The sequence below is a fragment of the Suncus etruscus genome, chromosome 3 (assembly GCF_024139225.1).
Source record: "Suncus etruscus isolate mSunEtr1 chromosome 3, mSunEtr1.pri.cur, whole genome shotgun sequence".
In the NCBI taxonomy this organism is placed as follows: domain Eukaryota; kingdom Metazoa; phylum Chordata; class Mammalia; order Eulipotyphla; family Soricidae; genus Suncus; species Suncus etruscus.
Window position 1 is genome coordinate 147,471,084 of NC_064850.1, and position 22,219 is coordinate 147,493,302.

The 22,219-nt window shown below is 37.8% G+C and overlaps 1 protein-coding gene across 1 annotated transcript in view; it reads right to left on the reverse strand.

Annotated features, from left to right (window-relative positions):
* Positions 1–22,219, reverse strand: part of MYOM1 (myomesin 1) — a 166,946-nt gene that overhangs the window by 120,682 nt on the left and 24,045 nt on the right. Inside the window, exon 4 of the mRNA XM_049770911.1 lies at positions 21,515–21,672. Within this exon, the coding sequence (XP_049626868.1) occupies positions 21,515–21,672 (158 nt within the window). The remainder of the gene's footprint in view (positions 1–21,514; positions 21,673–22,219) is intronic.

Here is a 22,219-nt window from a genome sequence, read left to right on the forward strand (position 1 = left end):
TAGACAAAACAAAACAAACAAACAAAAAAAAGAACTTAAAAAAACAGTGAGTTTAGGTCTAGGGAACAAGTTCAAATTGTAGAGTATATACCTTTCATGTATGATGCTCTAGGTTTAATCCCTGTGTTGCATGCTCCTATGCCAACATTGTTGTTTAACCTCTATTAAAAATTTTTTAAAAGGAAGCAGTGACAAGAGATTAGAGGTAATTATCATCTACAAAGAACTGTATAGAAGTCAAGATGACTTCTCATGGGGCTGGTTTGTTGGGTACTGATAATGTTTGGCTTCTTCATTTGCATACTGTTACATTATAATATGCAATCTATAAGACTCATCAAAGCTTTGTATTTCTATCAAATATGCACTTTGTGTGTATTAATTACACACAGAGATATTAATTACTCCAGATATATTTTAAAAATAAATAAAAAACTCAAAAAACCCACAAAAATCATGGAACAAATGGAATGAACCACAAATAAGAATCAAGAGGATATGAAAGTAGAAAAGAGAAAATTTCAACGTGAAATAAAAGGACTGAAAAACTTGGTTGGTGAAATGAAAAACTCACTGGAAGGCCTCACCAGCTGAGTAATAGTGGCTGATGATAGAATCAATGAGCCGGAAGATGAGCTGCATAACAACTGCATACAACAGATGAGGTTGGAAAAGAACCTTAAAATAAATGATCAGGGTTTGTTTTATTCTGTTTTGATTTCCCTTTTCTCCCTTCTTGTCTCCCTCTTCTTCCACCTTCTTCTCATTACCATCAAATTCAATCCAGGTCAAATAAAAACCACACGGTTACCTCCTTTATAGGAAAGTAAAGAAAGCTGATATAAAGGGTGCTGCAGACAATACTGCAAAGGGTAAACACCTATATAGATATACCTCACTAACACAATGGTTAGTACTCAAGACACAAAACCTATACATATCCAAAAGTTGATCTATTAGTTTCCTTTCCTTACAAGTACTATACCTACCTATCTTTCTGTACTCAGCGTATCTCTTGCCCTCCCCACCTCTCTACATTAATATATACCTAAGCTAATTTCTATATGTTTATATGGGAGCAGGAGCACACAGAGATAGGAATCCTCCTTAAGAGACAAACCTAAACCACAAACAATCCATACCTATACCCATATAATTCCTCCCATGTACTATCCCCTCTCCCCACTCAGAAACCTGACTATCCCTTCACCCCTTAATCCAATCCCTGATATCCCCACCATGTTATAACTCTTCACCCTCAGTTCTTAAACCATTAGTCATCAAGACAAACCTCCTACACACCAACAAAGCAGTATCCAGTTCCCAAGTGAAGAGACACCCACTCAAACTCACACCTTATTCCCGGCAGAGAAAATACAATCAACACCCCCACTGACTCATGCAGTGTGGCCCTCCTAATCACCTCTCCCTATTGTGGACTGTGGCTTAATACCGGATTAGCTCCAAAAGGACTCCCGTTGCTTCCACTTGTTTGGAAAGTGCAGTTTCCTCCTTGAAGATGCCTTTAGTCTTAATGTCATGGAGTGTTTTACCGATGTGTTGTTCTATATACCTTATGGTATCAGGTCTGATATCAAGGTCTTTAATCCATTTGGATTTTACCTTCGTACATGATGTTAACTGGGGGTTTCCAAACAAGTGGAAGCAGAGATCAACAGATGGGAATACATTAAGCTGAGAAGCTTCTGCACCTCAAAAGAAATAGTGCCCAGGATACAAGAGTCAACCACCAAGTGGAAGAAACTATTCACCCAACACCCATCAGATAAGGGGCTAATATCCAAAATATACAGGACACTGACAGAACTTTAAAAGAAAAAAAACCATCTAATCCCATCAAAAAATGGGGAGAAGAAATGAACAGACGCTTTAATAAAAAAGATATACAAAATGGGCCCGGAGAGATAGCACAGCAGCGTTTGCCTTGCAAGCAGCTGATCCAGGACCAAAGGTGGTTGGTTCGAATCCCGGTGTCCCATATGGTCCCCCGTGCCTGCCAGGAGCTATTTCTGAGCAGACAGCCAGGAGTAACCCCTGAGCACCGCAGGGTGTGGCCCAAAAAACCAAGGGAAAAAAAAAAAAAAAAGAAATACAAATGGCCAAAAGGCACATGAAAAAATGCTCCTCACTAATCATCAGGGAGATGCAAATCAAAACAACAATGAGATACCATCTCACACCACAGAGATTGGCATACATCACAAAGAATGAGAACAATCAGTGCTGGCAGGGATGTGGAGAGAAAGGAACTCTTATCCATTGCTGGTGGGAATGCCGCCTATTCCAACCTCTATGGAAAGTGATATGGAGATTCCTCCAAAATCTGGAAATTGAGCTCCCATTCGACCCAGCTATTCCACTCCTAGGGATATCCCCTAAGAACACAAGAATACAATACAAAAACCCCTTCCTCACACCTATATTTATTGCAGCACTATTCACAATAGCCAGGCTCTGGAAACAACCAAGATGCCCTTCAACAGATGAATGGCTAAAGAAACTGTGGTATATACACACAATGGAATATTATGCACCCGTCAGGAGAGATGAAGTCATGAAATTTTCCTATACATGGGTGTACATGGAATCTATCATGCTGAGTGAAATAAGTCAGAGGAAGAGAGAGAGATGCAGAATAGTCTCACTCATCTATGGGTTTTAAGAAAAATAAAAGTCAATTTTGCAACAATCCTCAGAGACAATGAAAGGAGGGCTGCAACTTACAGCTCACTTCATGAAGCTAACCACAAAGAATGGTGATTGCAGCTATAGAAATAACTACAGAGAGAACTACCATAATCATGTGAATGAATGAGAAAACTGGAAAGTCTGTCTGGAGTACAGGTGGGGCTGGGGTGGGATGGAGGGAGATTTGGGACATTGGTGGTGGGAATGTTGCACTGATGACGGGGGTGTTCTTTACATGACTGAAACCTAATCACAATCATATATGTAATCAAGATGTTTAAATAAAAAAAAATAAAAACCTTAAAAAAAAAAGGGCTCCCATTGCAAGAACTCTATCCAAGACCTCCCTGCGTGGAGCCCACACCTCACGAGGAAATCTCAAAAGACAATAGAGTATAGACCTATATAACACTACCTCTTATACTGTTTCTTTTTTTTTTTTTTTTGTGGTTTTTGGGTCACACTCAGCAGTGCTCAGGGGTTATTCCTGGCTCCAGGCTCAGAAATTGCTCCTGGCAGGCACGGGACCATATGGGACACCAGGATTCGAACCGATGACCTCCTGCATGAAAGGCAAATGCCTTACCTCCATGCTATCTCTCCAGCCCCTGTTTCTCTCCAGATGTAATCTCCTGTATCACTTTCTCCCTTTTTCTTTGTTCTTTTTTCCTTTTTTTCCCCCCTTGTTCGTTTTTTTTTGTTTGTTTGTTTTTTGTTTTGTTTTGTTCTACTTTTTGTTTTTTGATTTGATTTGTCTTGTGCTTTTTTTGGGTCACAGCTGGCGGCGCTCGGAGGATGCTCCTGGCTCTGTGCTCAGAAGTTGCGCCTGGTGGGCATAAAGGACCATGTGGGATGCCGGGATGTGAGCCACCGTCCTTCTGCAGGAAGGACAGACGCCTTGCCTCCATGCTATCCCTCCCGGCCCCACTTTATTCCTTTAATTATGTCTTTTATTTAATCCTTTTTTTTTTCTTTTAAGAAACTCTTTTCTTTAGATATGTCTGAGCATATATATTTTTAGTTTTTGTCATGGATCTGTTTTCTTCTCTTTTCACCCCCAAATCCACCAGCAATATAATGTAGCACCACTTCTTCCTGCAAAAGCATATTAAAAATAGGGGAAATTTTACATGTAAAAACAAGCTCTTATCTACTAGGGATAGGAATTTATACTTTTTTACAACACAGGGACATCTCCCACCCTGAATGTATGTCATAGGAAACCAACCTAGACTCCAGGGAAATAGGCACTGACCGTCCAGCCTTGACTCCTGGATCCCATACATAGAAACAACAGAGTTCTCCACAACAGCTCCAGGAACCAAGTCCCCTCCAGGGCATTCATAATACTGCTCTGACACCAACGTAAGCCAGTTCTAAATTGATAACCTGACAAAGAGGAAATGGGAACAACTAGATCTAAGAGCACGTTATCCTTCCTCACCAGGCAACAAGAAGACAAAATCAGAAGACATGTCACCCTTTGATCTGTGCAAAAACCAAGATTGCTATATATAGATGACTGGTTGTTACAACCAGGACTAGACAGTACGCATCCCGGGACCAACAACAACAACAACAACAACAACAACAAAAAGCTCTAACCTAGCTTTTGGTCTACAATCTGTTCAACAAACAAGATCTCCAATCCCAGGGGTTTGACTGAGACAACAGCAAGTGAACAGGTCTTCCTGAAACATAACGAAAGACTCTGCTTTGGCTCCTTAGATTCATATTTAAAGGAAGGATACATAGATTAAAGGATAAAAAAAAGCTAAAAAACTTTACAGACTCCAAATTAGCCTTAAAGAAAAACAGAAAGTTTACTTAAAAGCAAGCACACTCAATAAACACATCAAACTCCTACAAAAAGATGATTTTGTAGAATGTTTTATTTTGCTCTGACTATGCAGATGAAGGCAGAAAAACATTGGATTCAAATTTTTGATCCATTTTACAACTCTGTGTCTCTTAACTGGTGCATTTAATCCATTCAGTTGAGATAATTTTCATGAGATAAACTTAAAAAAATAACATGAAATGGAGGAGGTTACCACAGATACTACAGAAATTCAAAGGGTAATAAGAAATTATTTTGAGAAACTCTGCCACAAAACAAGATAACCTGGACGAAATGGATAAATTCTTGGATTTCTATAACCAAGCAAGGTTGAATCCAGATGATCTGGAATATATGATCAGTATTGGGGAAATTGAAATGGTAATCAAAAGGTTTCCCAAAAACAAAAGCCCAGGCCCAGATGAATTTACTAGTGATTTCTTTCAAATCTTTAAGGAGAACCTACTGTCGATCCTTTTCAGGCTCTTCAAGGAAATTGAAGAAACAGAAACACTACCAAATAGTTCTTATGAAGCTAACATCACTTCAATACCAAAAGCAGAGAAACCACAAAAAAGAGAACTACAGGCCAATATCTTTATGAAAATAGATGCAAGATCCTCAAAAAAAATTCTAACAAAGAGGACCCAATGGTCCATCAAGGAGGTCATACACCATGACAAATTAGAATTCATTACAGAGATGCAAGAATGGTTAAACATACCCAAGTCAATCAACACAATATAACATATCAAAAGAAAAAGTAAAAGTCATATGATCAGATCATATGACTACCAAAAAGTCATATGAGCTGAAGAGGTAGGCGACTGAACTGAACTGTAGTCCACTGAACTATTTAACCCACAATATTCTGTGCTTTGTATGAGACCAACAGTAGTGATGATGATCTGTGAAATCAGTGATAATGACAATGTCTATTCTGATACCCTCATATCAGATACAACTGAAGCTCTACTTGGACATAAAGATGATGAGGAGGAAGAATCCAGTTTTGAAGGATTTTAACCTTTGTGATTTAGCTTGATTACCTGTTAAGCTATGGTTTTCTACACTTTATTTAAAGTTTTAAAGTTATTGTTGCTAGTTTACAGTTTTTCTTTAGCAATAAGTATTAAAAAACATTTAGCCTACTGATTCCTCAATTATTGTAATTGTTTTGGTATATATTTTCATTTTTGAAATTTACCAATGGCTGCTTTATTTCCCACCTTGGCTTATACTCAAGTCACTGTTTTCCCAGTTTTCAAGGTAAAATTAGGGGGATTGGCTTATACTCGGGTCAGCTTATACTTGAGTATATGTGGTATATTTAGAAAATCCTAACGATTATTAAAAATCTTCTAGAAACAATATATTTGTACAACAAATTGGCAGGCTACAAAATTAACACACAAAACCCATGGCCTTTTTATATACAAATAAAGATACAAAAGAAATAGACACTAAAAAACATGATCCCATTCACTACTGTGTCACAGAAAATATAGTACCTTGAAGTCAACTTAATTAAAGAGGTAAATGACCTATACAAAGAAAACTACAGTATATTGATTCAAGAAATAAAGTGGATATAATGAAATGGAAACATATATTCTGCTCATGGATTGTAAGGATTAAGGGCATCTTTTAGGACTAGAGAGAGAGAGAAAAAAAAAACCTGTCTTGAATGTAGCTGCAGCTATAATAATGATTTGAACCATGACATTGCATACGGTCTCATAAGAACTGCCTGGTATGACCTCTAAGGCACAGAATAAAGTGTAGTTCTGAACACTGCTAGCTGCCCCTGAAAAAGAGTACCTAAGCTTAATTTGCCAGAGGCTTTCTTTTATGATAGATATTTTAAGAGCTTTCATGCCACACGCTATATTTTCTTATGATAATAAAATGCCCTTTTTGACTAACCCACTGCTGATTAAGACTCAAACTCATAGGTGGGGCTACTGTCAAGTGCTCTTTCTGACACTGTCTTCCAAATCTAGATGTGATCCTGCATTGTTCACCATGTACTTCTGACCTTAGCAATCACTGGATTTGGTAGGGGACCAGGCTTTTCTGTTTAAGCATGCTCTGCATGTATTCCTTTTAGATATCTCACTTCATATACTCAGATATTGTAAATAAGTAACACTGATAACTAAAACCCACCTGTGCCAGGACATGTTCTATGACCTATGTGTATAGATTATTAAATTCAATCAACAAATGACATAAAAGCAGTACCATTTTTAACATCACTTTTCAGATGAAGAAACCAAGGTGAAGGAATTTGTCCTCATACAGCTAAGAATAGCAGAACTGAGATTTCTGTTTTTGTTTTTGTTTTTTTGGGCCACACCCGGTTACTCCTGGCTATGCACTCAGAAGTAGCTCCTGGCTTGGGGGATCATATGGGACGCTGGGGGATTGAACCACGGTCCGTCCTAGGCTAGACACCTTACCTCTAGCGCCACCGCGCCAGCCCCAGAACTGAGATTTTCAACCAGGCAGTCTGACTGCTAAGAGTGTGTGATGCTTCCCTTTTCCAGTTGTACTCTATTTCAGGTACATTTTATTTTTTTCAGAGTTTTGTTTTGCTTTCAGCTTTTGGGACACATACAGTAAGTAAGCCAGGGCTTACTCCTGGCTCTATGCTCAAGCATCATTCCTGACTATGTTCTTGGGAACATATATGGTGCAAGGAATTAAATCAAGGTCAGACACATTAAAGGCAAGAGCCTCACCCTGTACTATCTCACTGGCCCCTTCATGGTTTTGGAAATCCCTATAGGCGGTTCATGAGCAGAGAGAGGAAGAAAAGAAAAGAGAGGAAGATAAAAAATCCTCTGGTCAGTCCCTTCCTTTCCCCAACTCTCTTATCTCTTTCTCCTTTTTTTCCCCTCTTTCCCCTACTGCTTTCTCTCACATACATTCCCTATGTTCCCAAAATACATGCTCACTTTCTATACCTATAAAACATACATTGTCTTCTCTACATAGAAAAATCCCTACTCATTCACCAAATGTGAAGCTATTTCATACAACTTCTCCTTTATATCCTACACAATATAAATTGTCACTACATATTCAGTTCGAACTTAATTTCTATAACAAGATACACACTTATCAGTTTGGGGCCAGATATATCACTTTTACAAAGCTGTCCATTCCTTAAAGACAAGAATTAGATCTCATCTGCATTTATGGTTAGTTCTGTTCTTAAATACTTTAATGGGAAAATAGTAGGCATTTAATGTCTGTTAAGTTAAATTGAAAATAATTATTGGGGCCGGGCGGTGGCGCTGGAGGTAAGGTGCCTGCCTTGCCTGCGCTAGCCTAGGACGGACCGCGGTTCGATCCCCCGGCGTCCCATATGGTCCCCCAAGCCAGGAGCGACTTCTGAGCGCATATCCAGGAGTAACCCCTGAGCGTCACCGGGTGTGGCCCAAAAAAAAAAAAAAAAAAGAAAATAATTATTGTAGAACACAGTAGATTAATTGTAATTTCATAACTGTTGTCTGAAGGAATGAGTACTGACAAATGCATATTTCATGATATGGATGATTTCAAATAAGTGTGTGCACAAAGAACGCAAGTTAAAGTTGATCACATTTGTTTCCACAAATGTCAGTAAATAAAAGACTTGGGACTATTTTAAGAAGTCAAGTTGTCAGGTCATAGCAATAGTACAATGGTTAGGAAGCTTGCTGACCTAGCCTGCTAATGCAGTTGACCCAGCCAGGTTCAATCCCAGGTATCCAACATTCCTCCACCCCACCCCACCCCGGCAGTCAGGAGTGATCTTTGGTCACAGAGACAGGAGTTAGCCTTGAGAGCTTCCAATTATGGTCAGAAATAAAAAACAACAGACAAAAGAAAGCGATTTAAGTTGTGTAGCAGGCAAAAGTCAAATACACAGGGGCCAGAAGTGATAGTATGGCATTTGCCTTGTATGCAGCTAACCCTGATTTGTTCCTGGCTTCCCAGATGGTCCCCTGAGCAGTACCAAGAGTAATTCCTGGGGGCAAAGCCAGGAGTTATCACTAAGAATTACTGGGTGTACCCACCAAACAAAGCAAAAAATTGCTGCTTCCACTTGTTTGGACAGTAGTGTTTCCTCCTTGAAGATACCGTTAGTCTAAATGTCATTCTATATACCCTAGAGTTTCAAGTCTAATATCAAGGTCTTTAACACATTCTGTTTTTTGTTTGTTTTTTGGGCCACACCCAGTAACGCTCAGGTGTTACTCCTGGCTATTAACTCAGAAATCATTCCTGGCTTGGGGGACCATATGGGATGCCGGGGAATTAAACTGCAGTGTTCTAGGCTAGTGCAGGCAAGGCAGATGCCTACTGCTTGTGCCACTGGAGTGTTATATAACAAGTTATATATATATAATTTATATATAAATATGTGTATATATGTATATATAAATGTATGTGTGAAATATATATAAGTATATATATATTTCAGGAGTATTTATAACAAGTGTTATACTTGTTTGAAGAATGTCATGGATATCCTTAGAGAGATTGCATTAAATCTGTACAATGCTTTGGGGAGTATTGCCATTTTAATTACGTTAATCCTCCCAATCCATGAGCAGGGTATATGCCTCCTTTTCCTTGTGTTCTCTTTTAGTTCTTAAAGCAATATTTTATAGTTTTCTTTGTATAGGTCCTTCACTTCTTTTTGCTTATTTATTTGTTTGTTTTTGGGTCATACTTGGTGGTGCTCAGGGGTTACTCCTGGCTCTGCACTCAGAAATTGCTCCTGGCAGACACCATATAGGATGCCAGATTCGAACCACCATCTGTTCTGAATTGGCTGCATACAAGGCAAATGCCCTACCTCTGTGCTATCTCTCTGGCCCCTATTTCTTTAGTAAAGTTGACTCTAAGGTATTTGAATTTCTGTGGTGCTATTGTAAAGGGGTTGTTTCTATAATGTTTATTTCTTCTTTATCATTATTTGTGTTTAAGAAGGCCATTGATATTTGTGCATTAATTTTGTAGCCTTCTATATGAATCCACTGTTTCTAGTAATTTTTTGGTAGAGTCTTTAGAATTTTCTAATTATAACATCAGATCTGTACAGAAACCAGGATCTCTAACTACAGAAACCTGACATCAACAACTGTGATTGTGAAGAGCTTTTCCTGGGACCACAGAGAAACTTTGAGGTTAGACAACTTAGTATGCCTGGAGCCTGGAGTTGGTCTTATGACAGGATACTTTATGGGTGAGGTCTCCCTATTTTTTAGGCCAAATGTTTTTACTTTTTATTTTCCTCATATTTTGCTGAGCCTATGCAAACAACTGCCACAAATATACACACCTTTTTTATTGTATTTTTTTATCTCTTATCTTAAAGAAAAAAAGCTTACTAAACCTTCTGCTATTGTATTAATGACTTTATTGGAATACAATAATTTTCACAAACATACTTGCCACTGAACTTCTATGATGCATTTTATTTAAATAAAAAAAATAAAAAACCTTCTTCCCTGGATATTTCTATAAACAGGCATCCATGGAGCGTAGGTTTCTTTTGTTTTTCTTTATTTCCTGTGAAAACTACCAACTACCTTACATGTATGTGTTTCTCACCATTGTAAATAAACCTGTCTTCCTACTGGATTCTTTTTTGTGTATACTTGTTTGACCAATTAACTACTTTTGCAGTTTGATTGCTGTGTTATTTCTTCTAATTTGTTTTATTTTAAAAGGGAAAAATTAAAAAAGCTGGAATCCCCCCCCCAAAAAAAAACTTTTTCTAAGTATAGTATCATGTTATCTGCAATGAGAGCTTCACTTCTTCCTTTCCTAGTTGGATGCATGCCCTGATATCTTTTTCTTGCCTAACTGCTATGGCAAATACTTCCAGTACTATATTGAATAGGAGTGGCGAGAGGAGAGTCTTGCCTTGTACCAAATCTTAAGGGAGATGCTTTCAGTTTTTTCTTCATTGAGTATATTTGTCATGGGCTTATGATAAATGGCCTTGACAAATGTGATTACATTAAACTGAGAAGCTTCTGAATTTCAAAGGAAACAGTGACTAGGGTTAAAGGTCACCCATGGAATGGAAGAAACTATTCATCCAATACCCATCAGATTAGGGACATATTATCTAAGATATAAAAACTACTGACAGAATTTAACAAGAAAAAATGTAACCCATCAAAAAGTGGGGAGAAGTAATGAACATACATATCCTCAAAGAAGAAATGCAGATGGCCAAAAGGCACATGAAAAAATCCTCCACATCATTAATCAGCAGGGAGATGCAAATCAAAACAACTATCAGATGTGTATGTGGGGAGAAAGGAACTCTCATTCAATGTCAGTGAGAATGCTGTCTAGTCCAGCCTTCTGGAAAACAATATGGATATTCCTAAAAAAACTGGACTTTCAGCTCCCATATGATCTAGAAATACCACTTCTAGAGATATATCCTGGGACCACAAAAAAAAACAAAACATTAATGTTCTCTGTAGTTCTATGTTCATAGCAGCGCTATTTATAATAAGCCAAGATCTGAAAACAACCCAGATGCCTGAAAACTGGTGAATGGCTAAAGAAACTATGGTACATCTATATAATGTAATATTATGCAGCTGTTAGAAAAAAAAAGAAAAGAAAAAAAGAAAGCCATGAATTTGTTTATTCATGGATGAATATGGAGATTATTATGTTGAGTAAAATAAGTCAGAGAGAGAGAGAGAGAGAGAGAGAGAGAGAGAAAGAGAGAATCACAGAATAGTCTCACTAATATGTGGGATTTAAGAAAAATAAAAGACAGTATAATAATTATACCCAGAGACAATAGATAATAGAAATGAGGGCCAGAAGAATCAGCCCATGATATGAAGCTTATCACATAGTGATAAGTACTATTAGAGAAATAACTTCACTAACAACTCCCATGACAATGGTAGAGAAATACAATGCCTTCCTCAAAGAGAAGCAGGAGATGAGGGAGGAGGGAAATGGACAACAATGGTGGTGGGAAAGGGGTGTGTGTATGCATTTTATGGCTAAAACCCAATTACAAACATGTTTGTAACCATGGTGCTTAAATAAAGAAATTATATGTAGGGGAGTCTCTAGCAGCATGGGGTTCGGCAGGCCTCGGGGGCGGTGCGGGACTTGGGTGACCCCAGCACTCCTCTACCGCCTTGCTCCAGATCTCCAGGGCTTTCCCGGGCCACATGCCTGGGTAAGCCAGTGAGGTGGGTCCTTTGGCGGAGCTTGAAGGTACCCTAGGCTTTCCCCCATTCCCCACTTGACTCCATAGGGAGGGGCTGGGCGGGGCCCTGAACTTCCGGCCTCTCAGGTTCTTGAAGCAGTCACTGATAATCTCTTACCAGTCTATATTTTCAAGATTCATTATTAGTACTCACTATCATTGAATTATGTTTTTATGTATGAAGAATGTGCATTTTGTACTCTGCCCTTTCGCACACACCTACAAAAATCATTTTTCTCTTTAACTATCTCATCCCCATCATCATTACTCCACATTTACCCTTTTTAACTTGAGTACTGTAGAGTTCTAAGTCACAGACCAAGTGGTACCCTGGATTTAACACCCCCCCAACTATTCCAAAAGGTATAAAAAGGACACGTATGTCTTTTCAGCATTTTATGTGTGTTTTCTTTGAAGGCTATAACTCTTGCTGAATATTTTCTTATACAGTGATGATTCCCCCCCCCCTTTTTTTTATCTTTTCTTCTCTTTGTGAACTGTTCAATAGGGAATTTGGTGACAGAGTCCCTCAATTTAATGCTTATGTTTGAACCAAGTCATGGGTATTGTTGGATGTGTTCTTACGCCCCCATATACTCTGATATGCCACGTGGCTTTATTTCTTGTTTGCATAGTCACATTAAAATGGGAAAATACTATACATACAAATAAGTTCTTATGTAATAGAGATGGGAACACACAAATCTTGTAGTGCAATGGAACCTTACACCCTGAACATTGACATAAAGACCTGGCACAGGCCTCAGAAGAATGTGCATTCTCCATCCACCCCTGATCTAGGGAAGACATCTATAAAACATCCAAGGTTGTCTATAACATCACCTGGATGCAATCCTCTACCAGGGAAGACCCTACTGCTGCTCTGACATCAACCTACTCAAAAGAGACTTCCCTTAACACTGAGAAGACTTAACAACAACAACAATGACCTGCTTATGGGACAGGTCTTTCTGTATTGCCCTTAATTGTGAGGTGAAACTAGAGGATACTCCACACCAGCCTAACTTCAATGTAGGATGTGCAGATTCCAGGATCTTTAATACAGAAACCTGATGCCAACAATAGAGACTGCGTGAAAAATAAAACTGTATTGGCACTACAGACAATAATTTGGATTGAATAAACTAGTTTGCCTGGAGCCTAGAATTGGTCTTATGCCAGGAAACTTCAGGGGTAGGGTCTCCTTGTATTTAGACCAAGACTTTTCCTTTCCATGTCCCCCATATTTTGGTGGGCCTATGCAAACAATATTTGCCACCGTTTTTACTGTGTTCTTTTGACTCTAACCCTTAAAAAAAACCTTAAACTTTTGATGTTAACTTAAACTAATATGCATGTGCATGAAAATATAAAAAAATACTATGCCTTCAATGTTTAAGGAGTCACATAAATCTCATGGCTTTAGATTGCTTTGTGTACTGCTAAGAAATGTTATAATGTACTACAATCATGGGACTTGTGGACAAAGTAATTGTACATGGGTTCTGCCTTATTTTTCTTAATGTACTTTGACTGTAAGTTCAATATTTAGGCATCAGCAAGGGGATTTCTTTTGAGAACTCTGTTTATGGGAGATTGTCCTTCCACTGTAACTTTACCTTCTCTTCTTTGCATCATTGTTCTCATAATTAAAAATAAAAAAATTTAAAAAAAGTGATTATATGTAATAAAATTATATATATTATATATAAATATATATAAGGGAAAAATGTTGAATGAATAGAAGACATAGCTGTTTCCTTACCATTCAGGAGACAGCTATCTCACCAGAGGCCGTAGGCACCTGGGTTATTTAATCAGAGATGGTCTATAAAAAGAAATCTGCCAGTGGTTCCTAATTTCAAACATTTCTTATTTTGATGAATGACATGGTAGGACATGTTAATTGGCATGCTCTTTTCAGGGAATTGGTTTAGGTCATTTCACACTTGACTCAGAAGCTCTGCTTGCTCAGTGTTTTCCATGCACAGGGATGTTTTCAATAGTTCAGAGAACAAATATGACACCAAGCCTGTGCTACTTGAATAAACAACTGAGTGGCCTCTAGCCAAAAATGTTGTTCATTTCTCTATAAACTTAGCATCAAGACAGTATTTTGCAGCTCCTAGGGCTCCTTACCTGCCCTGCTTTCCAGTACTACCCAACTTGGCTAACCTGAGGAGTCTCTCTCTCTGTCTGTCTGTCTCCATGTTTGTCTCTCTCCCTCTCTCCATATTTCTCTCTCTCTTAGGTCTTTTGTTCCCTCCCTCCTATCCTTCTTCTCATATGAAATTCCAAACTGACCAGCTAATTTGTAGACTAGTCCACACCCTGGAATTATTGTCACCAAGATTCTAATATCTTCTTGAATATTTAGAGCACTCCTTTTTCTGATCGCTTTCACATTATAGCTATAAAATATGAGTTTTTATTGTAAATACACTATTTCCTGAATAATATTTGTAACATATGGGTAGAAACATACTTTATTATTCCAAGCAAGTTTCTTTTTAGATACAGTGAATGCTATTTGGCAGGATAAAATACAGCCAGACAAAATGGCTTACAGATAAGGTACAGTCAGATAAAATAGTTTCATTTTAGCCTGGGTGGTAGCTCAGCAGCAGAGTACTTGCCTCATAAGTATGAGGCCCTGAGGGTTTGATCTACAGCAACACACACACGCACACACACACACACACACACACACACTCACACACACACACACACACACACACCAGGCTTTTCTCTAAAGCATAAGATATGGTTTTTATGAGGCTGTGAGAACTATCCTCCTCCACTGCACCCCATCTCACTGAGCACAAAATTGGAAACACCAGGGGTCTTTGATGTCATACATGTATGAGATCTCTTGTACACTGACAGCATAGAGGGCATGCTACCAGGGTGAGCCCTGAAAACAAGTCTATGACCCTTGGATCTGCAGCAGTCACAAAAGGAGGGAAGGAAGGAAAAGACATTTCTCTATTTTTTTCTCTCAGTAATAAATGACCTATTGTATGTTACAGGAACAATAGTTAGCATATCATGGAAGTTATCAAAGGTAAATAGCTTCTGAAGTAAACCAACTTTAGTTTCTTCACCACATGTGATTTTCCCTACTGTGTAGACAAATACCTGTGGAGGATTGGCCAGAGTTACTGTGGTGTTGCCTCAGTAACTAAGGCCATGAAGATCAACTTCTGATTTAAGAGCCACAGCATGGTTCTCCTTGGTGTCTCTTGCATTGGTTACCTGATTGTGATGAGTGACATATATGCCTGTCATTAGCACTTTGTGGGGAGCCTTTGGATTATCTAGTAACATTCAGAATGACAGGTGTAATGAACAGCTGCTGTCTATGTCATTTATTAGTTCTTAGGGACTCCCATGACTTGAGACGCTGATTGGAAATTTGGAAGCAAATCCTGAGGGCTACAGGGCCAAAGGCCATACTTGCCTTTTTAAAGACATAGATGAAGATTTAACTTGGGGATGGAGAGAAGACAGTATGTTTTCAAGCAAATTTCTATAGTTTACCTTCCTCTGTTCAGAATGGTTACCCCTGATTGTAGTTGGTCTTTAAATAATACTGGTGGAGAGGACCATATGTAGTGTTGATAGTTGAAACTGGGTTGGACATGAGCAAGGGGTTTGAAGCAATTGGATGAGTTTAAAAATGAATTTTTGAATACAAGGACCAGAAAACCACTCAAAGATATTAAATCAACTGTGGAAGATTAAAAAGTCCAAGAATTTATCCATTACTTTCAGGTTCACATGTTTGTGGCATAGAGTTTCTCAAAATACTCTCTGATTACCCTTTGAATCTCTGCAATATCTGTAAAGATATCCTCCTTTTCATTTCTAATCTAATTTATTAAGTTTCTCTCTTTCCTTTTCTTTGTGAGTTTTGCTAGAGGTTAATCAATCTTATTTATTTTTTTTTCAAAGAACTAACTTTTGCTTTTGTTGATCCTGTTTTTTGGATTTCCACTTCATTGATTTCTGCTCTAATCTTTGTTATTTACTTCTGCCTACCTATTTTGGTTCCTTTGTTAATTATTTTCTAATTTTATAAGCTGTGTCATTAAGCTATTTATGTAGGCCCCTCCTTTCTGATGTGTGCTTGCAAAGCTATACATTTTTCTCTTAGTACTGCTTTTGCTTTTGTCCCATAAATTCTGATAATTTGTGTGTTCATTGTCATTTGTTTTCAGGAGTGTTTTGATTTTCTCCTTGATTTCATTTCTGACCCACTGATTGTTCAGTAGTGAGATGTTTAATTTCAAAATGTTAAAGTTTTTCTTCTGCTTCCCTTTTTAGTTCACATCTCATTTCAGAGCCTTGTGATCAAGAAGGTAGTCTGCAAAATTTCTATCCTCTTGACCTTATGGAGATATATTTTATGGGCCAGCATGTGGTTTATCCTGGAGAATGACCCGGGTGCATTGGAGAACAATGTGTATTTGGTTTTCTGGGGATGGAGTGCCATCTATATATACTAGTCCACTTGCTTCCATTTCTCTTTTTCAGAGCTAGTATATTTTTGATGGGCTTCAGTCTGGTTGATTTATCAAGGGGTGACAGGGGAATTTTGAGGTCTCCCAAATTATTGTGTTGCTATTTATATCTTCTTTCAGATTTGTCAACAATCGTATTAAATATTTTTGCTGGTCCCTCATTGGGTGTGTATATGTTTAGGAATGTGATTTCTTCCTGTTGTACATATCCCTTGATTAGTACAAGATGTCCATCTTTGTCCCATATAACTTTTCTGGGTCTAAAGTTTGTGTCATCCTATATTAATGTGGTCACTCCAACTTTTTTAAGGGAATTGTTTTCTTGGGATGATTTTCCTCAAGCCTTTGATTTTTGAGTCTATATTTGTTCTGATTATACATATGTGTTTCTTGTAGGCAGCAGAATGTTGGATTCAGTTTTTTGATCCATTTAGCCACTCTGTGTCTTTTAACAAGTTCATTTAGTTCATTGATGTTGAGAGAGATAACGGTTTTACTGCCATATTTGTGTATAAGTTTGGTGTGTCTGTTGGTCTGTCTTGTCTTAAAGTAAACCTTTTGCTTTTTCTTTTAAGGCTGGTTTTGAGTCCGTAAAGTTACTGAGCTGTTGTTTATCCATGAAACATGGTTAAACCAATATGTTTGTAGAAGATATGATATTATATTTAGGAACTCCCAAAGACTACCAAAAATCTTCTAGAAACAATATATTTGTACATCAAAGTGGCAGGCTACAAAATTAACACACAAAATCCATGGCCTTTTTAATATACAAATAATGATAGAAAAAATAGACACTAAAAAAAGCACAATCCCTGGAGCTGGAGTGATAACACAGCAGTAGGGTATTTTTCTTGCATTCTGCTGACCAAGAACAAACCCAAGTTTGATCCCCTGCACCTATATGACCCCCAGAGCCTACCAGGAGCTATTTCTGAGTGCAGAGCCAGTAGTAACCCCTGAGCACCGCTGGGCATGCCCCCTCACCAGTAAAACTGAAAGGAAAAAAGAAAAAGTACAATCCATTCAATACTATGACATAGAAAATAAAGTACCTTGTAGTCAACTTAACTAAAGAGGTAAAAGAGCTATACTAAGAAAACTATAAAACATTGATTCAAGAGGTACCAGAGATTTAGTGCAGCAGTAGGGCATTTCCCTTGCACGCGGCTGACCCAGAAGGGACCTGATTCAATCTCATATGGTTCTCCAAAGTGCAGGAGCAATTTCTGAGTGCATAGCTGGAAATAACTCCTGATCATCACTGGGTGTGACCCCAAAACTAAAACAAACAAATAAAAAAAAACATTATTCAAGAAATAAAAGCAGACATAATAAAATGGAAGCATATATCCTGCTCATGGATTGGAAAAATTAATATAATTAAAATGGCACTTTCCAAAGCATTGTACAGATTTAATGCATCCCTCTAAAGATATTCTCGACATTTTTTTAAAGAAGAGGATCTAACATTCCTGAAATTTACTTGGAACAATGAATGTCCACAAATAGTTAAAGAAATCCTTAGAGAAAAGAAGATGTGTGGCCTCACTTTCCCCAACTTTAAATTGTACTATAAAGCAATAATCATTAAAACAGTATAGTATTGAAGAAAGGCAGACCTTCCTATCAATGGAATAGACTTGACTATTTTGAGATTGACCCCCAGGTATACATCCAATTAATCATTGGTAAGGGGCAATAAATACAAAGTGTAATAAGGAAAGCCTCTTCAACAGTGCAGTGTTGGGAAAACTGGCCAGCTACATGCAAAAAAGTGAGCGCAGATCTCTCTTTAACACCACACACAAAGCTCAAATCCAAATGATATCCGACCTGAAACTATAAGGTACATAGAAGAAAATGTAGGTAAAACACCCCATGACATTGAGACTAATGGCATATTCATGTAGGAAATACCACTGTTCACCCAAATGAAAGCAAAAACAAACAAATGGGACAATTTTAAACTGAGAAGCTTCTGCACTTCAAAGGAAACAATGACTAGGATACAAAGGAATGAAACTATTCTCCCTATACTCATCTGATAAAGGGTTAATATCTAAGATATATAAGATACTTCCAGAACTTAAAATGAAAAATAATCTGACCCCATCAATAAATAGGGAGAAGAATGAAGACATTTTCTCAAAGAAGAAATACAGATGGCCAAAAGACACATCAAAAAATGCTCCTCATCACTAATTATCAGGAGATACAAATCAAAACAACAATGAGATATCATCTCACACCACAGAGAATGGAACACATCATAAAGAACAAGAACAACCAATGTTGGAATGGATGTAGGGATGCTGGTGGAAATGCCATCTAGTCCAGCCTAGAAACCAATATGAAGATTCCTCAAAAAAACTAGAAATTGAGCTTCCATATAATACAGCAATACCACTCCTATGTTTCTACCCTAGGAGTGCAAAAACACAATACATGAATTCCTTCTGCACTCATATGTTTATTGCAGCACTATTTACAATAGCCAGAAACCAGAAACACTTGCCCAACAACAGATGAATGGCTAAAGAATCTGTGGTTTATCCACACAATAGAATACAACACATCCATTAGGAAAAATAAAGTCAGAAAATTTGCTTATAACATGGATGGACATGGTGCTTATTATGCTGAGTGAAATGAGTCAGATGTGGAGGGACAAACATAGAATAACTTCACTCATCTGTGGAATATAATAAAAATAAAAGACCATGTGGGATGATATCAAGAGATAATAGAGATGAAGATTAGAAAGACCAGGCCATGGTAGGAAGTTTGTCACAAAGAGTGAAAAATTCAGTTAAAGTAGAGATGGGTCTACTGTGAAAGTGATAGTTGGAACTGAACATTCTAGACAAGAAAGAGGTGCTGAACAGGGCCTGAGATATAGCATGGAGGTAAGGCATTTGCCTTTCATGCAGAAGGTCGGTGGTTGGAATCCCGGCATCCCATATGGTCCACTGGGCCTGCCAGGAGCAATTTCTGAGTGTAGAGCCAGGAGTAACCCCTGAGTGCTGCCGGGAGTGACCCAAAAACCAAAAAAAAAAAAAAAAGAGGTGCTGAACAGGGATAAAGTGATATGCATATGTTCAAACAAAAGTGTCAAATAAGAAACGAAAAAAAGTAAAAAAAAAAAAAAAAAGAAAAAGAAAGAAAGAAAAGAGACTGGCCAGAGTTATAGCACAGCATTAGGGCATTTGCCTCTTGCATATGACTGACCCTGGAGAGATACGGGTTTGATCCCCGGCATGCCATATGGTCCCCAGAGTCTACCAAGAGCGATTTCTGAGCAGAGCCAGGAGTAACTCCTGAGTGCCACTGGGTGTGGCCCAAAAACAAACAAACAAACACAAAAGAAAAGAAGGAGAGATAAGTAAAACATATGCTCCTGAGTCAGGTAGGGGAGGGTGGGTAGGAGGAAAAAGGGCATCAGGAAGATGAAAAAGAAAATGGGGATATTGGTGGTGGGAAATGCACACTAGTGAAGGTTGTTGTATATTGTATGACTGTAACTCAATCATGTACAACTTCAGCTCTGGGGGCAAAAAAAGCCTGTATTATGAACAATCTTGAAAAAATACTGGGTAAGAGCACCAGGCTCTGATTGCAGTACAAAATCTTTGTATAACTTGGAATTCTCCCCATCCCAATTTTTTTTTTTTTTTTTGGTTTTTGGGTCACATCCGGCAGCGTTCAGGGGTTACTCCTGGCTCTATACTCAGAAATTGCCCCTGGCAGGTACAGGGGACCATGTGGGGACCACGTGGGATGGCGCGATTCGAACCACCGTCCTGCATGTAAGGCAAATGCCTTACCTCCATGCTATCTCTCTGCCCCATCCCAATTTTCACTGTGAATAGCATGCTGTTGGCCTAAAGAGATGAATGTATATGCTTTATGTTGTATGTATTCCACATTGTGTTCTTATAATAAAGGGAGCTAGAGAAAGTAAAATGTTAAAAAATCATGAGGAAAATTATCATGGTAATATCCCATTTTTATCCACACCATCAGTTTGTGTTGTGTGTTCATAAAATTTCATGTAGTTCAAGCTTGTTACTCAAGGGTCCATTATTCATTGTGTACTTGTACTCAGGGTTATGCTCAAGAACCTGCAGCTGGGTAACAAAAAGATATAAATCCCTGTAAAGTAACCACCAACAACCTTCTTTCCTACTTGGACTATAGAGTCCTTGCTCATTAAAAAGCTCTTGCTAAAGTTTGCATACTCTATACTAGCATTTCAGAGTAAATTAGCACTTCATTTAATTATGGATGTGGGGAGGGGTACTAAGCAATGCTCAGGAGATCCAAGACCCACTCAATGCAATGCTTGCCTTGCAAAGATGATGCTAGTAAGATCATAGTTCAAACCTCAGCACTGCCCACAGGCCTGAGTAGAATCTCCGAGGTTATGCTGTTTGGGATCTCAACTGTCACAAATAGTTTGTGACTCCCTGCAAGATTTGCGATCAAAGCCATGTGAACACCACAGTTAAGTGTGTGTGACCTACAAGATCACAGAAACAATAATAATAAAAAGAAGTGAAGAAGAAAAAAAAATTGAATAAAATAAAGAGACCTCAATTCACATAAGAAACAGAGATAAACCTCTTCGGGTTTTATGTAATGATACATAATACTGTAAAGGAGTAAAGCTCTATTTACCTTCTTTTATGGGAGTCACACCCAGCAGTGCTGGGGAAGCCCAGAGTCAATCCTGGTCAATTATACTCAGTTGGTGATGTGGGTATAAGAATTTGGTGGTTAGGTATTACCAGGGCTAGACCTACTAGTTCTCAAGGATATGCTGCTAGGGATAAAACCTAGAATTTTGTACATGCTAGTTGTGTGTACCATTACTTGTGCCATACTCCTAGCTCTCTTCATTTTTTATGATTGTAGCCATGTACTTTCACTGTATGTAAATATTGTTTTAAATTCTAACATTTTATATGAAGAACTACTAATATAATTGAATCATTGTGTATTGTAGACCGTTCATTCTCTTATAGAAATTATTTAGTCCAGCATTCTTTCTTCTCAACTTAAAATAATTTATACAAACTTGAAGTGTATTTCATTGAGTCTTGCATATTCATCATGCTAAATATTTCACTAAGTCTAATTGATTTTGTGTACTATATATTATGAAAAGTTTTCTTAAAGGTAACATACCAGGTGAGACGAGGTTCTGGCCAGCCAGATACAGAGCAGTGTAATTTCACACTTTCTTTCTCCCAAACAGTGTGAGAACGAGGCTTAATGATAAATTCAGGAGCATGAAGAAGACCATCTTCATTCAACTTTCTACGAAATGCCCCTGTTTCTTCTAACTGAACAGAGATACATATTATAAAATGAATATATATCAAAATTTGAAATTAATGTAACCTATTTTATAAGCATGACAAATAGAAACCAAAGCTATTATTTTCCATTTGCATTCTTACATTTATATTTGTATGAAATTCCCTTTATACCCTTTAAAATCTATCATATATTTTAACTTTTAAGGTTTTTAAGAGTGGATTGGGCCAAACCCAGCAGTAGTCAGTGCTTACTCCTGGATCTATGCTCAAGGAACACTTCTGGAAGTGCTCAAGAGGCCATATACAGTACCTGGGATCAGTCACATGTAAAACAATTGCCTGAACCTCAATACTATTCCTCCAGCCACTAATTTCACATTCTAATCCTGAGAAATATACTTTATATATTTGAAGGTAATCTTTTAAGGTTCTGAAAAAGGTTAATTTTTATAGAAGTTTAATTTTTATAAAGTTTAAAACTGGTAAATTTGTCCCTTTTTATTTTTCCTATACATTTTGATGTTTTCTCTTTGTTTATTTTATTGTTTCTCTATAGAAATAAAAATTTCTT